Source organism: Pelecanus crispus, chromosome 18, assembly GCF_030463565.1.
Source record: "Pelecanus crispus isolate bPelCri1 chromosome 18, bPelCri1.pri, whole genome shotgun sequence".
Lineage (NCBI taxonomy): Eukaryota > Metazoa > Chordata > Aves > Pelecaniformes > Pelecanidae > Pelecanus > Pelecanus crispus.
In genome coordinates this window covers 471,641-496,421 of record NC_134660.1, presented here as the reverse complement: position 1 = coordinate 496,421, position 24,781 = coordinate 471,641, and the positions used below count along the sequence as shown (strand labels likewise).

Below are 24,781 nucleotides of genomic sequence, written 5' to 3'. Positions count from 1 at the left end.
GGCACAGGGCTGGCACGCCGGTCCCTGCGGGCATGGGGAGACATCGATGGAGCCGGGGGGGCCCTGTGTGCCGGGGGATGCATGTGCATGCATGTGCATGTATATGTGCATGCATGTGTGTGCGCGCGCACATGCACCCCCCCCGTTTTGGTGCCCGCGTGTCCGGCCGGGTTTGGCCGCCGGCACCCACCTGGCTTTGCGGCTATTTCTGCCTCTAGCCTGGATTTAATTCTACCCTGCCCACGGCTGGCGTGTAATTAGGAGCCCAAAAAAAGCTCCGGGCACCCTCTCATCCTCAGGGGTGGGTGCACACCCAGCACCCTGGCCCTGGGGTGGGCACGGGGTGCAGGCGCCCGCGGCGCTGGCCCTGCCGGCCCCGAGGGGCTCAAGGACCCCCGCCGCAGAGACCTGGCAAACTCGGTGCAGCTGGGAGGACTGGAGCCGGTGGGGGGGGTGGTCTCGCCTGGCTGTGGCGGGGCTCTGCCTCGGCAGGAGGCTGATTTTGGGAGGGCCCTGATTTGGGATCCACCGGGGGCACGGGAGGACGCATGGCGGCAAATCCTTCGTTAAGCCCTTGAGCCAATTACGCCGCCAGAGCGGCCCCGCAGCCCGTGCAGCGCAGCCCCCGTGACCCGGGCAGCCATAAACCCCTTAGGGGGGATGATCCTGCTTACAGCGGCGCCCCACGGCCCCGTCACCCCCACCCCCCACGTCTCCAAGCCCCCTTTCTCCCCCAGAGCCGTGGGTCAGCCCCACACCATCCCCTTGCCCCCCCCCCAGCGTCCCCTCCGCCACCGCCTCCCCGCCTGCCCTTGGGCAACTCACCCATTCGCCGCCCACGGCCCACCGCCTCCGTGCCAGGGGGCATGGCGTGGGGCAGCCCCCCAGGCACAGCCCACGGCACTGCCGCCGGCGGCTGCCCCGGCACAGGGCTCAAGGGCGCTGATCAGCTTTGGGGGGCTTACAGCCCTGAGCCGGCGGCTCGGCAGCTCTTCACACCTGCGAGACGATCCTGCTCCTTCGGCCTCACCACCGGCTCCTCGCCCTCGCCTCGGCCCAGGGACGTGGCTCTGGCACGGCAGCAGGGCACAACCAGAGCGTGTGCGAGGCCGGGCGTCCCCCGTGCCACCCCGGCCATCCCCTGTGCCACGCCGTGCACTGCATGTGCCACCCTGAGCGTCCCCTGTGCCACCCTGAGCGGCCCCTGTGCACGGTCCCCACACGCCGAGCGTGCACTGCACGCGCTGCTGTGCACACGCACCCCCCGAGCGTGCACTGCACGTGCACAGACATATGTGCTGATGTGGGCGCTCCCCGGCTGGGCACATGCAGCTGCAGAGCGCACACATCGCACACAGACATCACATGCACACACACTGCACGCGTGCGTTGCACACAGACATCGCATGCACACACACTGCACGCGTGCATTGCACACAGACATCGCATACACACACACTGCATGCGTGCATTGCACACAGACATCGCATGCACACACACTGCACGCGTGCATTGCACACAGACATCGCATACGCACAGACATTGCTCACACACAGAGCATGTGCACACACACGCACACGCCCCAACTACTGAGCACAAGCACATGTGTGTAGCATGCATACACACATGCACCACCTCCCCCGCCACGAGCACCCACCCAGCCGCTCCCCGCAGGGCTGTGGGCAGGGGGGTCCCCGCACCCCGCACGGTGCTGCTGGAGGGTGGCGGGGAGCCAGGCGCCCACACACCAGCCAGCTGGGCCGGGACCCCCGCTACTGCGGAGGGGATGGGGCCCTGTGGGGACAGACCCCCCCCACACCTTCCAGCCCCTGTCCCCATCCCTCCTTCCCCTCCCATCCTCGCTCCCTCCCTGCCTGCAGCTTTGCTCCAGGCCTCTCTTCCTCCTCCTCCTCCTCCTCCTCCCCAGCCCTTCGGTCCCCCAGGCTCCATCTCCTGCTGCCCCACCAGCCCCGGGGGTGCCGCAGCTGGGGACCCCCCAGAGCCGGCGGTCGCCTGCCCCGCTGCAGCTGGTTCTGGGGGGGCAAGAGGGCTGCTGGGGGGTGCAGGACCCCCGTGGGCGGCCCCGGGGGCTGCTCCACGTCCCATGGCCAGGGACACGTGGCCCCTTCTGCCGCCAAAGGCAAGCGCCTGTCCCTGGGGAAGTAGGGGAGACGCAGCCCGGCGGGACCCCGAAATCCTTCTCTGCCCAGCAGGGAGGTGGGCGACACCCCCCACCCCACCACACCCCCCCCGCAGGGTTCAGGGCTTCCCTGCCAGCTCCAGTGCCAAATCCCACCGGCACCGGACCACGGGAGCGAACGTGGCATCCCCTGGCTCTCGCAGCCCCCCGTATCCCCAGCACCAACACCCCCAGCCCCAGCACCCCTCAGCACCGCTCAGGACCCCCCAGCACCCCCCAGCACCCCTCAGGACCCCCCAGCACCCCCGAGCCCCAGCATCCCCCCAGCCCCAGCATCCCCCCAGCACCCCCCAGCACCCCCCAGCCCCTGCATGCCCCCCCCAAGCTGCCCCCACAGCAGCCGGACCCTAAACCTTGGCGGGGGCACCCCAAGCCCCCTCCCCACGCAAAGCCGGGGCTCAGCCCCGTCCACTCCCGAGCCCCCCGAAGCGTGCGCGGGGGGGCGGCTGGCTCCGGGAGGCGGCGATGGGGAGAGGGGCGGGGGGGGGGCAGCCCCACGGGGGGAGGCGCGGCCCCACGGGCGGGGGGGCCGCAGCACCGGGGCCGCGGCGCTGCCACATCAGCAGCGGCGGGGAAGGGCCCCCCCGGCGCGCAGCTGGGAGCCGGGGGCGGTGGGGAAGGGCGAGGGTCGGGGCCAGCCCCGAGCTGCCCCCCCGGGCCGGGGACCCCCGAGGCGGGCATGGGGACACGGGGCTGAGCCGGGACCCCCGAGCTCCCCGAAACGGGGGAAGGGGGGGGGGGGGGGGCCCGCGGAGCGAGGGACGGACAGAGGGACGGGCCGGAGGAGGGGTGAGGGACGGAGCGGGGATGGAGGGGGGATGAAGGAGAGGAGCCAGGGCCGGGACCCCCGTCCCCCTCCCCAGCCCCCCCCCCAGGGAGGGATATCAGGAGCACCCAGTCCCTGGGGGCCCTGCTACACCCCCCGATTTGGGACCCCCCATCACCCAGGCTGGCAGCGGGACCCCCTAGGGTGCCACGAACCCCCCACGTGCAGCACCGAGCGCCAGAGGACAGACAGACAGACAGGCCAGGCCAGAGCCCCCCGGCACCTCAGGGACCCCCATCCCAGTAACAGGATAACTTCAGCCCCCCCAGCCCCGATTTGGGGGGGCAGCACACCACAGCAGGGTGCCAGCACCCCTCGGTGTGATGCCACCCCTAAAAAAGCCCCCAAAGTGGCCCAACTCACCCCAAATTGCCCCACCGCGGGGGTGCCCCCCACCCAGGGCAGAGTCCGCAGCGGGGCAGGGAGGGTGCGAAGGGCGCTGGGTGCTGGGTGCCCCCCGCGCCCGGGTCCATAGTCCGGCTCGGGCGAGGAGGGTGGCGTGGCAGTGCCGGGACGCCTGGGTTCGTTGGCAGGGGGGACTGGGGGGGATGGAAGCCAGGGACACCCCGCAGAGGGGCTCGTGCCCGGGAAGGGTCCCCAGGGATGGGGGCTGTGAGTCAGGGATGGGGAGAGACCCCGTGAGCCCCGTGGGTGAGGGGACAGGGCTGGGGGGGCTGGAGGGGGCAGGCACCCCAGGGTGCCAGGGAGGGGGGACCTGCCAGTGCCCAGCACATGCCTCTCGGTGTCCCCAGGATCATGTTCTTCATCATCATCATCATCTTCATAGCCATCACCTTCCTCATCATGGTCTTCCACGCCTGCCGCAAGCTCTGCCACGACCCCGCGTCCCCCCCACCCTACAGGGACCCCCAGGGCGCCGTGCCCCCGCCACTGGCCCCGATGCCCTCACTCCCCAGCCTGCCCGGCGGGGCCATCCCGGTGGGCCTGGAGCCCCCACCCTACAGCGAGGTGGGTCCCAGCCGGCGGTGGGTGCTGGGCACCCAGCTGAGCCCGGCATGGGGGGACAGGGTGGGCTGTGGGGTGCTGGGTGCAGGGGCTACGGGGTGGTGCGTGCTGGGGCTACGGGGTGATGGGGCTACAGGGTGATGGGTGCTGGGGCTACGGGGTGGTGGGTGCTGGGGCTACGGGGTGATGGGGCTACAGGGTGATGGGTGCTGGGGCTACGGGGTGGTGGGTGCTGGGGCTACGGGGTGATGGGGCTACGGGGTGGTGGGTGCTGGGGCTACGGGGTGATGGGGCTACAGGGTGATGGGTGCTGGGGCTGTGGGGTGGTGGGTGCTGGAGCTATGGGGTGCTGAGTGCGGGGGCTACGGGGTGCGGGGGCTACGGGGTGGTGGGTGCTGGGGCTATGGGGTGGTGGGTGCTGGGGCTGTGGGGTGATGGACGCCGGGGCTATGGGGCTCAGCAGGGCATGGGGGGACTATGGGGACCCACGAGCCCCCCCCATGCCAGGCGCACCCTCCCCTGCTCCCACGCACCCTGCCTTGCCCTGCCCCAAAGGGGGGACCCAGTTCCAGTGTCTTGGGTTCAGCCCTGGGGTGGGGGCACCCTACTTCCCCTGGGGACCCCGGCATCCCGGGAGCGGGGGGGTGCCATATGGACCCCGCCACTCATCCCCACGCACCCTTAGGTGACGGCGAAGCCCTTCCTCTACCCGCTGCCGCAGGGGCCGTGTCCTGAATGCGGCCGCGGTGCCGGGGCTCAGCCCCTCTTTGCCACCCAGACCAGCTTCTAGGGGTGACCCCCCCGCCCTGAGGACTGGTGACAACACTACCCTTCGCTGGCGGGGGGCATGGGCCCAGGCATCCGGACGGCCCGGGAGGGGGCCATGTGCCCCCCGCGGATGCCTGGGCCCATGCCCCCCCCAACCCATGCCATTGGAACATGGCGGTGGGGGTTCTCTATTTATTATTTTTAAAAGCGTAAGCGTAAAAGACCTCCCTGCTCTGCTGGTTTTGGGGGGCTGGGGAGGTTCGGGGGGGTATGGGGGAGAAGGGGGAATGTTTGGGGGGAGGGAGGGTTGCACCCCACACCCCCCCCGCTGTGGGTGCACCCTGGGTGCCGCTGGACTTCGCCAGGCAGGCACGCGAGCGTGCGTCAGCTGAAGCCCTGACACCCTGTCCCCATCCCCACCTCCACAGAGTCACAGAGTCGTTCAGGTTGGAAAAGACCTTCAAGGTCAAGTCCAACGTTAACCCACCGCGGCCAAGCCCACCGCTAAACCACGTCCCTGAGCACCAGGTCTGCAGGTCCTTTAAATGCCTCCAGGGATGGGGACTCAACCCTTCCCCGGGCAGCCTGTTCCGGGGCTTGGCAACCCTTTCCGTGGAGGCATTTTTCCTGACATCCAATCTAAACCTCCCCCAGTGCAACTTGAGGCCATTTCCTCTTGTTCCATTGCTTGCTCCCTGGGAGAAGAGACCAAACCCCAAGTTCGCGACAACCTGCTTTCAGGAGCTGCAGAGCGATCAGGTCTCCCCTCAGCCTCCTCTTCTCCAGGCTGAACACCCCCAGCTCCCTCAGCCGCTCCCCACCAGCCCTGTGCTCCAGACCCTTCCCCAGCTCCGCTGCCCTTCTCTGGACACGCTCCAGCACCCCAATGTTCTTCTTGTGCTGAGGGCCCCAAAACTGGACACAGCATTCCAGGGGCGGCCTCACCAGCGCCGAGTACAGGGGACAATCACTTCCCTAGTGAATCCATCTCCATCCCAATCCCCATACCCATCCCTGTCCCCATTCCCATCTCATCCCCATCCCATGCCCATCCCCATCCCTGTCCCCATCCCCATCTCATCCCCATCCCCATCCCATGCCCGTCCCCATCCCTGTCCCTGTCCCCATCCCCATCTCATCCCCATCCCTGTCCCCATCCCATCCCACCCCATCCCTGTCCCTGTTCCCATCCCATCCCCACAAGACATGGGCCCAGGCCAGCGGGACGTCGGGATTTATTGAGTTGGGAGCACACTCCCCGGCACAGGACTGTCCCCGTGGCAGGTGCCCCTGGCCGCTCACGCCGCTTGCCGGCCCCGGCACCGCTTGATCTTCTTCTTGAGGAGCAGCAGGTCCAGGTAGAGCAGGCGGCCCAGGACGGCGGAGGCGCACAGCAGCCCCCCGTGCAGGGCCCCCGCCAGCCCGCAGCTGAACACGTCCTGCCCTGGGGGACGGGCAGCGGTGGGGCACGGGCACCCACGGGAGGGACACGGCTACCACCATGGGGGATGTGGCCACCCCCACGGGGGACACCCCACGCTGCAGGGAGCCCCTGGGGACACTGTCTGCAGCCTGGAGCTGGGCATGGGGACAGAGGGACAGGGCGACACGGGGACACAGGTCCCTTACCCGTCAGGTAGAGGTTCTTCACGGGCGTCTTGGCCCTCATGGCGGCCACCACGGCCGGGCTGAAGCGGCTGACGTCGTGCTCGGTCCCATACATCTCCCCGCGGGGAGCGGCCAGGTAGTGCTGGTTGGTGAGCGGCGATGCCGCCTCCAAGAACTCCACCTGCCCGGGCAGGGGCACGGGGGTGCTCGGGGCACGGCGGGGTGCACGGGGCACACACGGGTGCCCGGGGCACGGGGGGCTGCATGGGACATGCTGGGGTGCATGGGGCAAGCAGGGATGCACAGGGCATGTGGGGGTGCACGGGGAATGCCAGGGTGCACAGGGCACATACGGGTGCAGGGGGACACCCAGGGGTGCCCAGGACATGGGGGGGGTGCACAGGGGGCACGCAGGGGCAGGGGTTGACCCATGCCACCAAACAGCATGTCCCACCGCAACAGGTCCAACTCTACCCGGTGGGTGCCCGCCCCATGGCTTTGCAGGGCACCCTGTCCCCGCGGGGCACCCCAACCCCACAGGGCACCCCTTCCTGTTGGGCACATTCCCACTGGGCACCCCAACCCCAAAGTGTACCCCGTCCCCGCTGAGCACATCCCTGCAGGGCACCCTGTCCCCACAGGGCACCCCGACATGCTTGGGCACCCAGTCCCCACTCTGCACCCATGCCCATGGGGCACCCAAACCCTGCAGGGCACCCCACTCCCGCTGGGCACCCCAAACCTGCAGGGCACACCATTCCCACCGGGAACCCCAAACATGTAGGGCACCCCAACCCCACTGGGCACCCCAACCCTGCCTGGGCACCCCCCCCCCCAGGGCACCCATCCCTGCTGGGCACCCCAGCCCCACGGGGCACCCGGTCCCGCTGTGCACCCCATTTCCACAGTGCATCCATCCCTGCGGGGCACCCAAACTCTGAAAGGGTACCCCAACCCCCTGGGGCTGTGGGGCGCCCCACCCCTACAGCCCCCCCATGCCTGCAGAACACCCTGTCCCCACCGCGCACCCTCCCCGCTGGGCGCCCTGCGTGGCAGGGGACGCGGCGGGGACCCCGTCACCTTGTCACGGAGGTGGGGGAAGCGCTGCAGTGCCCGCTCCAGCAGGCGCTGGGCGATGGCCAGCTTGTAGCGCTGGTAGTCGGGGCCCCGGTGCTTGGCGCGGGTCCCGGCCCACTCCTCGAACCACTCGTACCGCGCCATGGTCAGGATGGTCATGCACGACCGGCCTGCGGGGCGGGGGGACAACTGGTGACAACCCCCGTCCCGGTGCCGGTGTCAGCCCGGGACGCGGCAGCGGTGGCGATGCCCATGCCATAATCCCGGCTGGGGGCATTAAGGAGCCTCTGAGCCCGCAAAGCCGAGCGGACCAGGGCTGCAGAGCTGGGGGGGCCATGCGGGGGCTCCCCGCGCTCCATACCTGGGTGCCGCTGCTCGTAGGTGGGGTCCTTGGCAGCGGGGAAGGTGATGAACATCATGGCCAGGTTTTCAGGGACGTCATCGCGGCTCAGGGCGGCGTAGCGGGTCATCCTGCGGGCAGAGTGGACAGCGCCATGGACCCCCCCACCCCCCACCCCCCGCTGTGCACCCGCCCCGGGGTGCCCAGGGACCCCTTACATGGCATCCAGGTCGTTGTCGGGGTAGATCCAGAAGTTGGTGGCGGGCAGGGCCAGCTCGGCCGCGCTGCCCCGCAGCCCCACGAACACCAGGAAGGAGCCCATGCCGTGCCGCACCATGGCCAGGCGGGAGCGGATGCCTGCGGGGACGTGGATCGGGATGCGGGAGAAGACACCGCGTCCCTGCGGAGGGCACACGGGGGTGCCAGGGACACGGGGATGCCAGGGATGCTGGGGACGTGGGGATGCCAGGGATGCTGGGGACAGCGGTGATGCCAGGGACACAGGCATGATGGGGATGCGGCGATGCTGGGGACACGGGGAAGCCGGGGATGCTGGGATGCTGAGGATGTAGGGATGCTGGGGATGCAGGGATGCCAGGGATGCTGGGGACACAGGGATGCCGGGGACAGGGATGTTGGGGACAGTGGTGATGCCAGGGACACAGGCGTACTGGGGATGTGGGGATGCCAGGGATGTGGAGGATGCGGGGATGCTGGGGATGCTGGGACGCTGGGGACACGGGGATGCCTGGGACGCTGGAGATGTGGGGATGTTGGGGACAGTGGTGATGCCAGGGACACAGGTGTGCTGGGGTTGCGGGGATGCCAGGGATGCTGGGGATGTGGGGATGCTGGGGATGCCAGGGACGCTGGGGACATGGGGATGCCAGGGATGCTGGGGATGCCAGGGACGCTGGGGATGTGGGGATGCTGGGGATGTGGGGATGCTGGGGACAGTGGTGATGCCGGGGACACAGACGTGCTGGGGATGCGGGGATGCCAGGGATGCTGGGAATGCAGGGATGCTGGGGACACGGGGACAGTGGGGATGCAGGACAGGGGACACGGTACCTGGGTGGCTGCGGAGCGGGGCGGGCAGCAGCTTGCCGAAGGTGTTGAAGACACCGGCGTCGGAGATGACGACGGGGGCAAAGATCTCCACCTGCTCCTCGCTCGGCCCCTTCTGCACCACCACCCCTGGGAGGCGCGGGGGAGTGAAAGGGGCGCGGGGTGGCGGTGCCCTGTCCCCGTCGCGTGTCCCCCCACGGCGGGGGGCTGGGGCGGGGGTGTCGGCGCTCACCCACAGCCGTGCCGGCGGGCGAGACGAGGATGCGGGTGACGGGGGCGCGCACCAGCACGGCCCCGCCCGCGCGCTCGATGAGGGGCACAGCATGGAAGGCGATCTCGCTGGCCCCCCCGCGCGGGTACCAGGCCCCACGCTGGTAGTGGTGCACCATCAGCACGTTCACCAGGAAGCTGGAGTCCCGCGGGGCCGTGCCTGGGGACGGGGGACGATGGGGAGGGATGGGCACAGCCAGCCTCCGCCCCAACGCCGGGAAGCCCTCCCCTATCGCGATATGGCCTCCCCTATCGCGATATGGCTTCCCCTATCGCGATACAGCTCTCCCTGTCACAATATAGCCCTTCCCTGTTGTGATGCTGCCCTCTCCTATCACAACACACCTGTCTGCTAGCATGACACAGACTTCCCGTCACAATACAGCTCTCCTCTATTGCAACGTGGCCCTCCCGTATCATGACACAGCCTGCCTTATTGCCTTATTGCATCCCTCCCCATCGCGATACAGCCCTCCCCATCGCAACACGGCTCTCCCCTATCCTGTTGGTGCCATCCCCTATCATGACATGGCCCTCCCCTATCACGACACAGCCCCCCCATTGCAATACCGCCCTCCTCCATCACCATAGCACACTCCCCTATCGTGATGGTGCCCTCCCCTGTTGCAGCGTGGTCCTCCTCTATTGCAATGGTGCCCTCCCTATTGTGATGGCCCCCTGCCTATCGCGACGGCCCCCTCCCTATCGCGACAGCACCCTGACCGTAGAAGAGGTAGCTGAGCAGGGCGCGCAGGTCGCAGTCGGCAGTCAGCCGGGCCACGGCCTCGCTGTGGCTGGTGGCCGCCATGCGGAAGATGGGCGAGATGCAGTAGACGAGGCCGGTGCGCACCAGGAGGGCGGCCAGCCACCACGGCACCATCTTCAGCACCGCCAGCAGTGCCACGTGCCGCGAGGCCACCTGCGCCGGGACCGGCCCCACATCACCCCTGGCCACCTCCGCAGCCACGGCCCCACCGCTGCCACCGCTACGTCCTCAGCACCGCCACTGCCGTGACCCCAGCACCACCCGTGTCCCCAGCACCCACCCCCACCGCCCATGGCCCCACCATCCCCATCACTCGTCCCCACCACACCCAATGCCCGTGTCCCCACCATGACCATCACTTCTGTCCCATACCATGACCATCACTTCTGTCCCATACCACGACCATCACCCGTGTCCCCACCATGACCATCACTTCTGTCCCGTACCACGACCATCACCCGTGTCCCCACCATGACCATCACTTCTGTCCCATACCACGACCATCACCCATGTCCCCACCATGACCATCACTTCTGTCCCATACCATGACCATCACCCATGTCCCCACCATGACCATCACTCTTGTCCCCAATGTGCCCATCACTTTTGTCCCCACCATGACCATCACTTTTGTCCCCACCATGACCATCACTCTTGTCCCCACCATGACCATCACTCTTGTCCCCAACATTCCCACTGCCCCTTCCCCACCATGACCATCACCCACGTCCACCCATCTCCCACGTCCCCACCATGCCCAGACCCACCAGTGCCACCACCGCCATCCCCATCCCCACACCCCACACGTCCGAGCCAGCGGGATCCCAGCACCACACGCTGGGGACGTGCCACCACCCACGGGAGGGTGTCCCCGGGGCCTCCCACCTTGGAGATCCTCATGAACTCCCTGATGGCTGCCTTCTCCGCAGGGAACTGCTCCTCCAGGGCGGCGGCGAAGGCGGCCTTGCCAGCGCGGAGCTGGTAGCGCCGGGGGCCCAGGCACACCTCGTCGTAGGGGTCGGGCAGGCGCTGCCAGCACAGCTGCCCGTCCGTCAGCTGGTCCAGCGCCACGCGCAGCATGCTGCCCTCGTGCATCTGCCCCACGTAGTGGATGCCTGCGGGCCCCGGGGGGGTCAGCCGGCCGAGGGGCTGGGGGCCGCCGGTGCCCCCCGGGGACACGCGCTGGGACCCCCCTGGGGTGCCAGACGGGAGAGTTAAGTGCTTAACCTCCGTCTGCTGCGGGTCACCTTGAGAGGCGGCGGCGTGACCTGGGCTGCGAGCCCGGCACGCGCACTGCGTGCATGCACTTGCACGCACACGCGTTGCACACACAAGCTACGCGCAAACGGCACGTGCGTTGCATGATCTCACTGTACACACGCTGTGTGCACACGTGCTGCATGCAAACAGCGCGCGCATGCATGCTGCACGCAAATGGTGCATGCGCTGCAAAAACACTGCAGACGCTGCACGCACATACTGCCATACCTGCCCGGTACACGCTGTAAACAGGCACAGGCACGTCTGTGCGCGCAGCGCACGTGATGCACACGCTGCCTGTGCACACACGCTGACTGAATGTGCAAGCAGGGCACGCTGCACACGCTGCACGTGCACAGGCACTGCGTGCACGCATTGCAAACGCACCCACCCTGCCACCCCGCTGCACAGGGACGCATGCAAGGGTGCAACCAGCCTGCGGACACACGGCAGGGTAAGTAACACCCACCCTGCGTGCACCGAGCTACAGCTGCACGCTACCCGCGCACGCTGCCCGCGCACACCCACACACTGCCTGCATGCACAAGCACATGCAGACGCCCAGGTGCAGGCAGGCTGAGGGGTGCCGGGGCGGGGGCAGCCGGGGGTGCAGCGGTGCTGGGGGGTCCTTACCCACGTCGAACTCGCTGCCGTGCTCCTGGAAGGTGTGGCAGCACCCGCCGGCCTGGTCGTGCTGCTCCAGCACCAGCACCCGCTTGCCTGCCTTGGCCAGCGTGCCCGCCGCTGCCAGGCCCCCCATGCCGCTGCCGATGACCACGGCGTCCAGCTCCGGCGGCACCCGCTGGGCGCTGAACCCTGCGCACACGCGCGTGCCTGAGCCCCCCTCCTCCCCCCCATCATTGCACGGGGGCGTGCGGACAGACAGCACGCCCGGAGTGCAATGGGATGGACGGACGGACAGCACGCACCCAGCACTCACCCCGCTTCAGGACCTTCTCGCGGGCACGCGGCTCCGTCACCAGTGGCCGGGGGGGCCCCGGGGGTGGCCGGGCGAAGGGGTTGCCGGCCGGGGCCAGGAGCCGGTGGGCCACCAGCCCCAGCCCCAGCGCGCCCAGGGCCAGCAGCAGCAGCAGCAGCGTGGCCCACATGGCTGCACCGCGTGCAGCACCTTACGGACGCCGCACCGTATTGCCCCGGTGCCTTACAGCCCCAGCAGCTTACGGGCACGGCAGCTTAGACGGGAGATTACAGCCACGCCGCCCTGTAGCCGAGCAGCTTACAGCCACCGCAGCTCACAGCCGCAGGAGCTTATAGCTGCACCCTATGGCCATGGCACCCTATAGCCGCGTGCACCCCAGGAAGCACGGGGTTCCGGGGGCCGGCACGGGCCCACCCACCTGAGGTCCTTGGCGGCAGCGCTGGGACACGGGCCAGGCCCCGGGGCGGCAGCGTGTGTGCACAAGCATGTTGGGTGGTGCACACGCACGTGCGTGAGGTGGAGGGGTGCGTGCTGGTACGCTGGGCGCTGCATGCACGCACGTGAGCGTGCACACGTGCAGCTGTGCGAATGTACACGCACCCACGCTTGTGCAAGGAAGCGCATGTACCCCTACACGCTTGTGCAAGCAAACCGTACCTGCACACACACACCCGGGCTAACGCGTGCACGCACCACACACACACACGTCTGTGCAAACACACACTTGCACAGCCTTACCCACCCACCCACGCGTGCACACACACCCCCGCACCCCCAGCTCTGGTGCCTGCAGCTCTGCTGACCTCTCCCGGCAGCACCAAGTAAAGGCCTGTGCGTGCAATGGCACACTCACCCACAGCCACGCACACCCACAGCCACGCACACCCAGCACACACCCAGCACACACAGCCCCCCGACCCACCCAACACCCAAACACCACCCGAAACCCCCAACCCCCAAATATAGCCACGTGTGCACACTCACACGTGCACACACATGCGTGCACGTACACACACACACACACACAGAGCCCCACAAACACCCTCCAGGCACCAAACTGGGGCAAACCCCTGATTTGCAGAGAAAACCCCATCAGCACCAGGTGGGAGGGGGCCAGGGTGGCGCGGAGGTGACGCCGGTGACGCCGTGCCCCCCCGGGGTGCCCCCGCCCCAGCCGGATTTGGCCACAAGGGACGAGGCCGCTGCTTTTCCCTCCTTTAATAAAAGTCACAGCAAAGTACCAAAAAGGAGCAACCGGGGGTGATGGGGACGGGGGCGGCTGCGGCAGGGGCACCCCGGGGCAGGAAGGACGGGGGGCACACACGCCCCGCCAGCATGGGGGCACACACGTGTGCACACGCCTGTTTGCGCGCACCCTGCGCTCCCCGGGTCCCCTCGGGGTCCCCCCGTGGCAGCTCCCCCCCAGACACCCCCGGCTGCGCCCCAGTGAGCCCCCGGCTGCAGCCCCCCCTAATTACAGGGCTAATTACAGGGTTAATTAAGGGTTAGTTACAGGGCCGAACCCCCGCAGGCAGAGGGTCTCGGGGGGTTATTGCTACCTGGGAAGGGGCGACAGGGGGCACGAGGGACAGAGAGGGACCCCACCCCGGTAAGGGTGAAAGGGGGTCCCCGGGGGACTTGCGGCCTGGGGACGGGGTAAGCCAGGGTGCCTGGGCCCACGGCCGCTCACGGGGCTCCAGCTGGGTGTGACCCCCCCCGTCGCACCCCCCCCAGCCCTGGGGGTCCCGGCCCACGTGCTGCCCCGCGACGGGGTGTGCTTCCCCATGGGGAAACTGAGGCACGGGGCTCCGAGGGGCTGGAGCACGCAGCGCTGCAGGACCCCGGCCCCCCCGCACCCCCAGCATGCAGCGACCCTGGCTGGGGGGGCACGGTCCCCTGGCATGATACGGGGAGGGGGCAAGGTTTTGGCAGTGAATAGCTGTGTGGGTGCTGGGCACGGCGGGGGGGTTCTGTCCCCTCCATGGGACCCCACCGGCTGCTTCTGCCCCTGCCCCCCCCCTAAAATCTGGGTAGGAGGGAGAGAGGGGCCGGGTTTGGCTCGAGGGGGGGCTCTGCAGAGAGCCAGCCCCCCCGTCGCTGAGCACGGCACGCTCATTGCACCAGTGGGCGAGACACGGGGGGCACGGCCGCCCGCCTCCCCCCGCAGCCCCCCGGCCGGGCCGGGGCGGGGGTGAGGGGGGACCCCCGGGGGCACTAATAGACCCAGCTGACGGGCACCCACTGGGGCTGGGCGCGCAGGCGCTCCATGGCCTCCCGCAGCCGCCCGAAGGTGCGCTCCAGGTCGTCGTTGGTCAGGCTGAGGTCGAAGTAGTGGCCGTAACCGCGCTGGATGCGGCCGCTCTCCTCCACCGTCCGCTTGGCGTCGGCCTCCTGCCCCGCACAAACCCTGCCTCAGTTTCCCCGTCGCTTCCCCGCGCCCCCCCACCTCGCCCCAGCGAGGGCACCCACCGTGAGCTGCTTGGTGGCCACGCCGCTCTCCAGCGCCGCCCGGTTCATGGCCCGCAGCGTCTCGGGGCCGGGGGCTTCAATGAAGACCACGTATGGCACGAATTCAGCCGTTCTCAGCACCTTCACTGCCTGGGCAGGAGGGATGGCGCTGAGCCCCGGGGGGGGCAGCCCCGGCCACCCCCTTGGTGCGTGTGTCCCCCCCGGGTCCCCTACCTGGGGGTTGACGTCCAGGATGCACATCTTGCCAGCCTCCACCACGGCGCGGATGGAGTCGATCTTGGTGCCGTAGAGGTTGCCCTCGTACTCGCCGTGCTCCAGGTACCGCCCCGCCTTGATGTCCGCCTCCATCTCCCCCCGCGACACGAAGCGGTACCCGTGCCCGTCCTTCTCGTTCTCCTTCGGCTTCCGCGACGTGTCTGCCCGGGCACGGCCCATGAGTGCCACCCGCCTGCCCCGGGGGTCCCGGGCTGGGGGGCACCCACAGCCCATGGGGACGGCCACGGGGCTGCGATGCTGCACCCGCACGCCCAGGGCCGCGTCCCCCCAGTGCCAGATGGGTTGGGCTGTGCTGGGGACGGTGACGCTCACGGGGACAGGGATGCTCATGGGGGACAGGGATGCTCACGGGGACAGGGATGCTCATGGAGGACAGGGATGCTCATGGGGGACAGGGATGCTCACGGGGACAGGGATGCTCACGGAGGACAGGGATGCTCATGGAGGACAGGGATGCTCACGGAGGACAGGGATGCTCACGGGGACAGGGATGCTCATGGGGGACAGGGATGCTGGCAGGGGACAGGGATGCTCATGGAGGACAGGGATGCTCATGGGGGACAGGGATGCTCATGGGGGACAGGGATGCTGGCAGGGGACAGGGATGCTCATGGGGGACAGGGATGCTCACGGGGACAGGGATGCTCATGGGGGACAGGGATGCTCATGGGGGACAGGGATGCTCATGGGGGACAGGGATGCTGGCAGGGGACAGGGATGCTCATGGAGGACAGGGATGCTCACGGGACAGCGATGTTGGCAGGGGACAGGGATGCTGGTGGGGGACAGGGATGCTCACGCGGACAGGGATGCTCATGGGGGGCAGGGATGCTTACGGGGACAGCGATGCTGGCAGGGGACAGGGATGCTCACAGGGAACAGGGATGCTGGTGGGGAACAGGGATGCTCGTGAGGGACAGCGATGCTGGCAGGGACAGGGATGCTCACGGGGACAGTGATGCTCATGGGGACGGTGACACTTGCAGGGGACAGGGATGCTGGTGGAGAACAGGGATGCTTACAGGGACGGCGATGCTGGCAGGGGACAGGGATGCTCACGGGGACAGCGATGCTTGCAAGGGACAGGGATGCTGGTGGGGAACAGGGATGCTCACGGGGACAGCGTTGCTGGTGGGGACACGGGGACACTCACAGGGGATGGTGGTGCCGTAGCGTGCCTGGTCCGACATGATGAGCTTGTTCTTGAGGCTGCGGCGCCCCACGCCCTGGGCGCCGATGAGCACCAGGGTTTTCCGGCGGAAGGGCGGCATGCGGGCCACCTCCTCGTAGATCAGCAGCTCGTGGCGGTCGAACTCTGGGCGAGGGACAGGGCTGTTACCCGTGGTGGGACCCCAAGCCGGGTGGCATGGGGACCCCGGGGCACCCCGTCCCATGAGGTGCCACCACAAGCCTGCCACGGGCACGCCTGGGGACCGTCCCCCCTTCCCTGGGGGCACGCCAGCAGGGGACGCTCACCGGCATTCTTCGTCGTCAGGTACATCATCCTCTTCTTCCTCTTCCCGCTGAGGCTGCCACACAGGGCCCCTGCCAAGGACAAGGGGCTGGCTGAACTGGGGACGGCGACAGGGACAGCGCCGTGGCACGGGGACAGCGCCATGGGAGCTGGGACCTGCCGTGGGGACAGTGCCACGGGGATGGGGACATGGCCATGGGGGAGCTGGGACCTGCCACAGGGACAGTGCCACGGGGATGGGGACATGGCCACGGGGATGGGGACGTGGCCATGGGGGAGTTGGGGACCTGCCGCAGGGACAGTGCCATGGGGATGGGGACAGTGCCATGGGGATGGGGACAGTGCCACGGGGGAGCTGGGGACCTGCCGTGGGGACAGTGCCACGGGGATGGGGACATGGCCATGGGGATGGGGACAGTGCCACGGGGATGAGGACACCGCCATAGGGGAGTTGGGGACCTGCCGTGGGGACAGTGCCACGGGGATGGGGACATGGCCATGGGGGAGTTGGGGACCTGCCACAGGGACAGTGCCACGGGGATGGGGATGTGGCCATGGGGATGGGGACGTGGCCATGGGGGAGTTGGGGACCTGCCGCAGGGACAGTGCCACGGGGACGGGGACGTGGCCATGGGGGGGACCTGCCGTGCTCCCCCACGGGAGGTGACCACCTGTCCCCCCGCCCAGGGCCGTGTCCCCTCCGAGGGCTGGAGGCCCCGTACCGGGCGCGGGGGCCACCTCCACGTCCCGCTTGACGAAGGCCTTGCGCTTCTCCTCCAGCAGCTGGCTGGGCACCAGCCCCGCGCTGCCCCCCTCCACGTGGCACGCCTGGGGGAACAGCGCTGTGTGTGGGGACCCCGGCCCCACAGGGACCCCCAGCCCCATAGGGACCCCCCCAGCCCCACGGGGACTGCCCCAGCCCCAGGGACCCCCCCAGCCTCACAGCGACCACCCCAGCTCCCAGGGACCCCTCCCTCTCCCGGGAATGCCCCCCAGCTCCTATGGACCCCCACAGCTCCCAGAGACCCTCCCCAGCCCCAGGGACCCCCCCACAGCCTCACAAGGACTCCCCCAGCTCCCAGGGACCCCTCCCTCTCCCAGGAATGCCCCCCAGCTCCCATGGACCCCCCCAGCTCCCAGGGACCCCCCCCAGCCTCACAGGGACCCCCACAGCTCCCAGAGACCCTCCCCAGCCCCAGGGACCCCCCCCCAGCCTCACAGGGACCCCCACAGCTCCCAGAGACCCTCCCCAGCCCCAGGGACTCCCCCCCAGCCTCACAGGGACCCCCCCAGCCTCACAGGGACTCCCCCAGCTCCCAGGGACCCCTCCCTCTCCCAGAGACCCCCCCCAGCTCCATGGATCCCCCCAGCCCCAGGACCCCCCTGACCCTCTGTGGACCCCAGCTTGCCAGGGGGACCCCCAGGAGGGGAGCAAAGGGCCAGGACCCCCCCCCGGGACCCCCCCTGACCTGCCACCAGTTGGGGTCATCCTGGTTGACGATCTGCAGCAGGTCACCGGCGGCGAACTTGAGCCCGGCCTCCTTGCAGGGGATGAGGCTGTCGGTGGCCGGGTCGTAGTCGAAGTGGCACTTAACGAAGACCTGGGGACCGGGGGGGTCAGCGGGGGGCGCAGGGGCGGCCGCCGGCCGCCTGGGTTCCCCGCTCCGCATCGCCTGGGCGCCGCCGGCCCATGCCTCAGTTTCCCCAGCGCACCGGTGGGAAACGCAGGAGCTGCGCCACGCGTGCACACACGCGTGTGCACCCTGCTAGGCGTCCCCCCCGCCCCGCCGCCCCGCCGCCCGGCGCAGCCAGGCACGCGCGGCACCCACGCACACGCAGGCGGCACCGGCGGCCGCCGCCGCGCCCCACAGGGCACCCACGGCGGCGCCCACGCACAGCCCCACGCCCACGCACAGGCACACGCACGCGCCCAGCACCGCCACCGCCGTGCCCACGACGGCACACATGCGGGCGGGAGCGTGCAGGGGGCAACCACGCACACGCACGCCACGCCACACACGCGTGTGCTTGCACACGGGACCCCTGCCCGGCGCTGACAGCAGCAGCAGGGTGCCGCAGGGCCAGCGCAGTGCGGGGACACGCGGTGCCAGGGGACACGACGACAGCGCTGCTTTGTCCCCAGGGAGCCAGGGTGACGGCAGGCGCCTGCGCCGGGCTGGCACGGGGAGGGGGGGACGGACAGGGCACCCTTTGCCACCCGGGCAGCCAGGTCCTGCCGTGGGGATGGGGATGGGGACAGGGCAGGTGCCACCGCAACCGCGTGCCCTCACCAGCGCCGGGCGTGCAAGGCACCACGGGGGACACGGGGGTCCCGCTAGCCATGGGGCACGTGGGCACAGGGCAAGTCCCTACCGGTGTGCGGGGACCAGGGGCAGGGGGCCAGGGGACATGGGGACACACGGGGAGATGAGGCACATGGCAAGGGGACACGGGGCACGTGGGCACAAGCACGCAAGGCAGGGGGACATGGGACATACGAGTATGGGGACTGGCAGGCTGGCACGGGGACAATGTGGACATCAGGGGACAGAGATGGGGGACACAGAGATGGGGGACACAGAGATGGGGGGACCATTGGGCAGGGGAAGATGGAGCCGTGGGCAGGGTGCTGGGCACGGGGTGCAGACATGGGTGCAGACGCGGGTGCGGGTGCAGGTGCAGATGTGGGTGCAGATGCGGGTGCAGGTGCAGGTGCAGGTGCAGATACGGGTGCAGATGCGGGTGCAGGTGCAGGTGCGGGGGCCAGTACCTGCCGGGGCGGGTGGGGCTCCTGGTAGCTGGGCAGGATCTTGAGGACGACGCTGCCGCTGGCGTGGCGCAGGCTGTCCTGCAGCGCCCGCGGGTCGCTGCCCACCTCCCGCCCGTTCACCTCCCGGATGACGTCCCCCACGTGCAGCAGCCCCTGCTGCGCCACCATGCCCCCGTGCAGGATGCGGGCGATGACCAGCTCCCCCCGCTCCACCCGGAACGTCACCCCCTGCCCGGCACAGCCCCGCCTCAGCCCCATGCTGGCGGCCCCACCGCGGCGTCCCGTGACGCCCACCCAGCAGCCTCCAGGCACCCCGCGATGCTCCGGCACCCCGGCAATACCCCCAGCACCCCTCAGTGCCCCAGCACCCTGCAACACCCCAGCACCGTGCGACACCCCACCACCCCACAATGCACCCCAGCACCCCATAATACCCACAGCACCCCCCAATACCCCAGCACCCCGCAATGCCCACAGCACCCCGCAACAACCTCAGCACCCAGCAATGCATCCCAGCACCCCGCAATGCCCCCCAGCACCCAGCAGCACCCCACAACACCCCAGCACCCTGCAGTGCACCCCAGCACCACCCCACAACACTCCAGCACCCCGCAATGCCCCCCAGCACCCCATAATGTCCCCAGCATGCAGCAATGCATCCCAGCACCCCGCAATGCCCCCCGCAATGACCCCAGCACCCCTCTGCACCCCAGCACCCCACAATGCCCACAGCACCCAGGATTGCACCCTGCACCCAGCAAAGCCCCCAGCACCCAGCAAAGCCCCCAGCACCCCTCCATGCCCCAGCACCCCGCGGCGGCCCAGGCTCGGGCTCACCAGGTTCTCGCCGGCCGTCTTGCGGATGCCCACCATGCGCACGGCGTCGGGGGGCACGGGCTGGCTGTTGAAGGCAGGGTCCAGGACGGGGCTGGGCGGCGGCGTCTCGTAGCTCTTGGAGGCCACCGAGTCGTGGGTCTCAAGCAGGGACTGCAACGCACGGCGGGGGCCGTCACGGCGGGGGCCGTCACGCCGGCCTCGCGCGCACAGGCACGCGGCACGCGGGGGGCTCGCGCAGCCCACCTGGAAGTGGGGCTCGCGCAGGATGCGGGGCCAGCTCGGCAGCCGCGCTGTCCTGCCGCGCCAGGTGCCCGATGTCGCGCAGGATCTCCTGCACCAGCTCCAGGTTGTTGTCCCTCACCGCCTCCAGCTTCGTCTCCTCCAGCCGCTCGTGGGCCTGGGGGGGCCGGGGGGGATTAGGGACCCCCGCGCCGGCCCCCCGCCCGCTAATACCCCTGGCATCTGCTCCCGCCACGGCGGGGGCGTGCGGCCCCCGGCCCGCAGCGGGGGAGCCTGACACGGCCCAGCACGCGCGCACACGCGGAGACACGCACAAACACAGACACGCACAGACACGCGTGCCCTTTGGACACGCACGGGGCCCTGCGTGCACTTGCACGTGCAAAAACGCCCTTCTGGAGGCACACACGTGCAGATCCTCAAGTGCACGTTTGTGCACGCGCCCTTGCACGTGCGTCACCAGACCAACCCGCGCATGTGTGCCGTTGCACAACTGCGTGCACGTGCAAACACGCACACGGACTGGTAAACACACGGGACGTGGGGCGCGCCACACGCACCACATCAGCGGGTGATACACACGTGCACACACACAGAGGTATGCACACGCGCGCACACACAGCCTTGCACACCACCACTCACCCGCTCCCCAGCCATGCGCACAACCAGCACCCTCCCCGCACACGGCCCTCCGTCACCCCCGCGCTGAAACACAGCGGCCTCGCACACGCAGGCGTACACGCACACACGTGCAAACGTGCACATTCACCTCCACCCGTGCACACGCACCTACGTGCAAACACGTGCGCGCACCTCCCTGCACGCACACACATACACGCATACGTACACGGGCATGCACGCACACACACTTACACAGCCATACACCCGCGTCCACCCGCGCACGCCCACCCGTGCTCCCACCCCCCCCCCGTGCCCCGCTCGCTGCCACCTGCAGCGGGGGGCCGGGGGGGCCGCGGTGCCACCCCCGCGCCACTGTACCTTCGCCAAGGACCTTACTATTGGGCTCTCCATGATGCCGCGGAGGAAGATGAGGTCCAGGTCGGCGGCCCCCGGGGCGCCGGGGAGCCCCATCAGGTTGTCCAGGACCTGCTGCATGGCTGGGGGGGCACAGGGGGGCACGGGGGGACACGGGGGGGCACGGGGGGGATGCAGGGGCACGGAGCAGGGGGGCAGAGCGGGAGAGAGCAGCACCGTGGGCGAAAGCCAAACGCAGCCGGGGGAGCCTGTGCCCCCCAGCCCCGTCCTGTCCCACTTGCCCCAGCGCCCCCCCCCCATTATGGGACCTGGCAAGGAATGGGGGGACGGTGTGGGGGACCCCTGGGAGCAGGGACCACCCCCCCGGTCCTACAGGAAGGACTGACACACGGACGTGTCCCCCAGCATCGTCACCCTGCCTTGCCCGGCTGGGGGCCACGCGTGGGCGGGAGCCCCCCGACACCCCCCGGGGGGGTAAGGTCTCACCCTGGCTGCTCCCCACCGCAGCCCCCCCCCGTGCCTCAGTTTCCCCAGCCGAGGAGCATCCCACCCCCTGCAGAGCTCACACGGAACCGCTCTCCCCCCAAACCCACCCCAGGGCCCCCCAGCCCCCCGTACCTGCAGGGAGTTGCGCTGCACCCCCAGCCCCTGTGCTGGGGGCCACAGGCAGAGCCCCCCCCCCCAAAGCCAGCACTTTGGGGGGGCTGCCCTGGTGATGTGGGGGGAAATCCCCCAAAAGCCCCCGGCGGGGGGATATTCCCCACACCCACGCCCAGTGCATGCAGCGGTTGGGGGGTGCCCTGCAAACGGGGGGTGCCATGCAAATGGGGGGGCAACACAGGCGGGGGGTGCGATGCAGCTGGGGGCATTTGCAATGCAAACGGGGGGGTGCAATGCAATTGGGGGGGGTGCAATGCAAATGAGAAGGGTGCAATGCAATTGGGGGGTGCAATGCAAACGGGGGGGTGCAATGCAATTGGGGGGTGCAATGCAAACGGGGGGGATTGCAATGCAGTTGGGGGGGTGCAATGCAAATGAGAAGGGTGCAATGCAATTGGGGGGTGCAATGCAAACGGGGGGATTGCAATGCAATTGGGGGGTTTGCAGTGCAAACGGGGGGGGTTGCAATGCAATCGGGGGGGTGCAATGCAAACGGGGGGGTGCAATGCAAACGGGAGCCGCTGCACCGCGAGGAGCGGCAGCGCTGCAATGGCGGGGGATGCTGGCGATGCAGCCGGGGGGAGCTGCAATCCAGACCCCCCCCCCCCCGTATCTGGGGGTCACGGCATGACCCAAGAGACCCCCCCATCCCCCACCGCCCGTCTACCCCCCATCCCCAAGCACCCCCGGCCCTCCCGCGGCATCACCCGCCCCCCCCCTACCTTGGGGGCCGCGGGGGGCGGTGGCGGGGGGGGGCCGGGGCGCGCGGCGGGGACCCTCGGCCGGGGCCGCTCATGGCTGCGGGCGCGCGGCCGGGCCTCCCCCCTCCCCCCAGATCCGGGTACCGCGGCCCCCGCGTGGGGCCCCCACCCGCCCGGGGCCTTGCACACGCGTGCACACGCGTGCACGCGCGGCCCCCGGCACGGCCGCGCCGCCTCGGCCCCCGCGCGCGCGCGCGAAAACCCCTTGCACGCCCGCGGCCGGGCGCGCGCGCGCACGGCGAAGGCACGCGCACCTCTGCGCGCTCACGCGTGCGCGCCCCCGTGCGTGGACAAGCACGCGCCTGTGCGCGCCCACACCCGTGCGCGTGCAACCTGCGCGCGCCGTGCACGTTGCACGCCGGCGGAGCCGTTGCGCACACGCGTGCGTGAGCGCGCGCCAGGCTGAGCGCCCGCGGGCACGCGTGCCCTGCATGCTCACACACGCGTGCAGACCCACGCACGCACGCCCACTGTGCGCACACGCTGGCTCGCACGTTGCCCCCCGCGCTCCCGCCCGTGTGTGCACGCGCACCCCCGCGCACGCACACGCCGCGCTGCTCACCCCTGCTTGCACACCCGCGGAGCCCCCCGCACGCCGCCACGCAGCCTCCCGCGGCCCGGGGCGGGGGCTCGGCCCCTTTAAGGGGGCGGGCGGGGGGCGCGGGGCCGCGCGGTTGCCATGGCAACCGGGGGGGCCGGGGAGCGCCGCGCGGGGGGGGGCGCCGATTTAAAGGGTCCGCGCCCCGCTCGTGCGCACACGCACCTGCACACGCACGCACCTGCACACGCGCGCCCCCACGCACACGCGCAAACACGCACGGCAGGAGCCCACCCGCGCAGCGCTCCCCCCCCCCGCAGTGCCCGCCCGCGCAGGCACCACCCCCCCTTGCACACGCGTGGCGCCAGGCCTGGGTGTGCCCCGTGCACACGCGTGTGCGCGCTCCACGCCCGCAGCCCCCGCGCCACACGCACCCTGTGGCCCCAGCACGAGACACACACACACACCCCCCGCACCCACACGCACGCCCGGGGGGTGCTTGCACACGCGTGTGCCCGTGCAAGCCCGGGCCTGGTGAACACTCACCGGTGGCGGAGCTGGGGGCGGCCGCCGGCATCTCGGCAGTGCTGCGGGCACGGTGCTGCGGGCACGGCCGGGCACGCGTGACTGGCACCGGCGGCGACGGCAGCCGCGCAGGCGTGCGGTGGCCAGGACGCTCAGGCACCCTCGGGCACATGGGCGCGTGCTTGCACACGCGTGTGCATGCATGGGAGTGCACCACAGGTGTGCAGGGACACACGAGGCCCCCATGTCCCCCCCCAGCCCCACATTGTGCCCCACGGGGGGGGGGGAAACTCCCAGTGCTGGCACTGACCCCCCCACAGTGGGGCACCCACGCTGTGTCCCAGCACCAGCGTCCCCAGAGCCTCAGCACCAGCCAGCCCCAGCGTCCCCAGTGCCCTCAGCACCAGTATTCCCAGTGTCCCCAGCGCAGCCAGCCCCAGCGTCCCCAGTGCCCTCAGCACCTGTATTCCCAGTGTCCCCAGCGCAGCCAGCCCCAGTGTCTCCAGTGCCCTCAGCACCAGTATTCCCAGTGTCCCCAGCGCAGCCAGCCCCAGCGTCCCCAGTGCCCTCAGCACCTGTATTCCCAGTGTCTCCACCACCAGTGCCTCCACGGTGCCCAGCACAACCAACAGCAGTGTCCCCAGCACAGCCACCCCCGTGTCCCCAGGGCCCCCAGCACGGCCAGACCCAGCGTCCCCAGACCCAGTGTCCCCAGCGTCCCCAGACCCAGTGTCCCCAGTGTCCCCAGTACGAGCACCCCCCAAACGCCCCCGTCCCCCTGAGCAGGCAGAGGCAGGAGGTGGCTGCAAGGGGGTTTATTGTTGGGGGGCCAGCCTGGCCCCGGGGTGATGGGTGCTGCAGGTGCTGCAGGTACTGCAGGTGCTGTGGAAGCTGCGGGTGCTGTGGAAGCTGCAGGTGCTGTGGGTGCTACGGGTGCTACGGGTGCTGCGGGTGCTGCGGGTGCTGTGGAAGCTGTGGGTGCAGCAGGCCCCCAGCTTCTCTTCACCCGCTCAGCCCCAGCGATGTCCCTGCAACAAGAGGGGCTCAGAACCCCGGCACCCCGCAGTCCCCCCCCGAGCCCCCCAGCCCCGTGTCCCCCACCCCGGGACTCCCCCACCTCCACCCAGGACGATGCCTGTTGGGGAA

The 24,781-nt window shown here is 69.8% G+C and overlaps 2 protein-coding genes across 2 annotated transcripts; both read right to left on the bottom strand.

The window, feature by feature from the left end:
• Window positions 1-6,058: 6,058 nt before the first annotated feature.
• On the bottom strand, window positions 6,059-12,258 carry LOC142595239 (all-trans-retinol 13,14-reductase-like). Its single transcript, XM_075722968.1, has 11 exons — window positions 12,090-12,258; window positions 11,783-11,965; window positions 10,775-11,004; window positions 9,847-10,042; window positions 9,086-9,283; window positions 8,857-8,982; window positions 8,004-8,142; window positions 7,807-7,916; window positions 7,449-7,615; window positions 6,390-6,549; window positions 6,059-6,204 (listed from the first exon to the last, which is right to left on the bottom strand). Exons 1-11 carry the CDS (start codon window positions 12,256-12,258, stop codon window positions 6,059-6,061), a joined length of 1,824 nt encoding a protein of 607 aa, XP_075579083.1.
• Window positions 12,259-14,303: 2,045 nt separating this feature from the next.
• Window positions 14,304-23,687, bottom strand: MPP2 (MAGUK p55 scaffold protein 2). The gene is given in 13 exon segments (XM_075722736.1): window positions 14,304-14,480; window positions 14,559-14,687; window positions 14,772-14,974; window positions 15,988-16,149; window positions 16,311-16,379; window positions 17,031-17,136; window positions 17,778-17,909; window positions 19,079-19,306; window positions 19,916-20,065; window positions 20,159-20,185; window positions 20,187-20,312; window positions 21,155-21,273; window positions 23,657-23,687. Coding segments are annotated over 13 exon segments (1,659 nt in total).
• Between the last annotated feature and the right edge of the window lie 1,094 nt (window positions 23,688-24,781).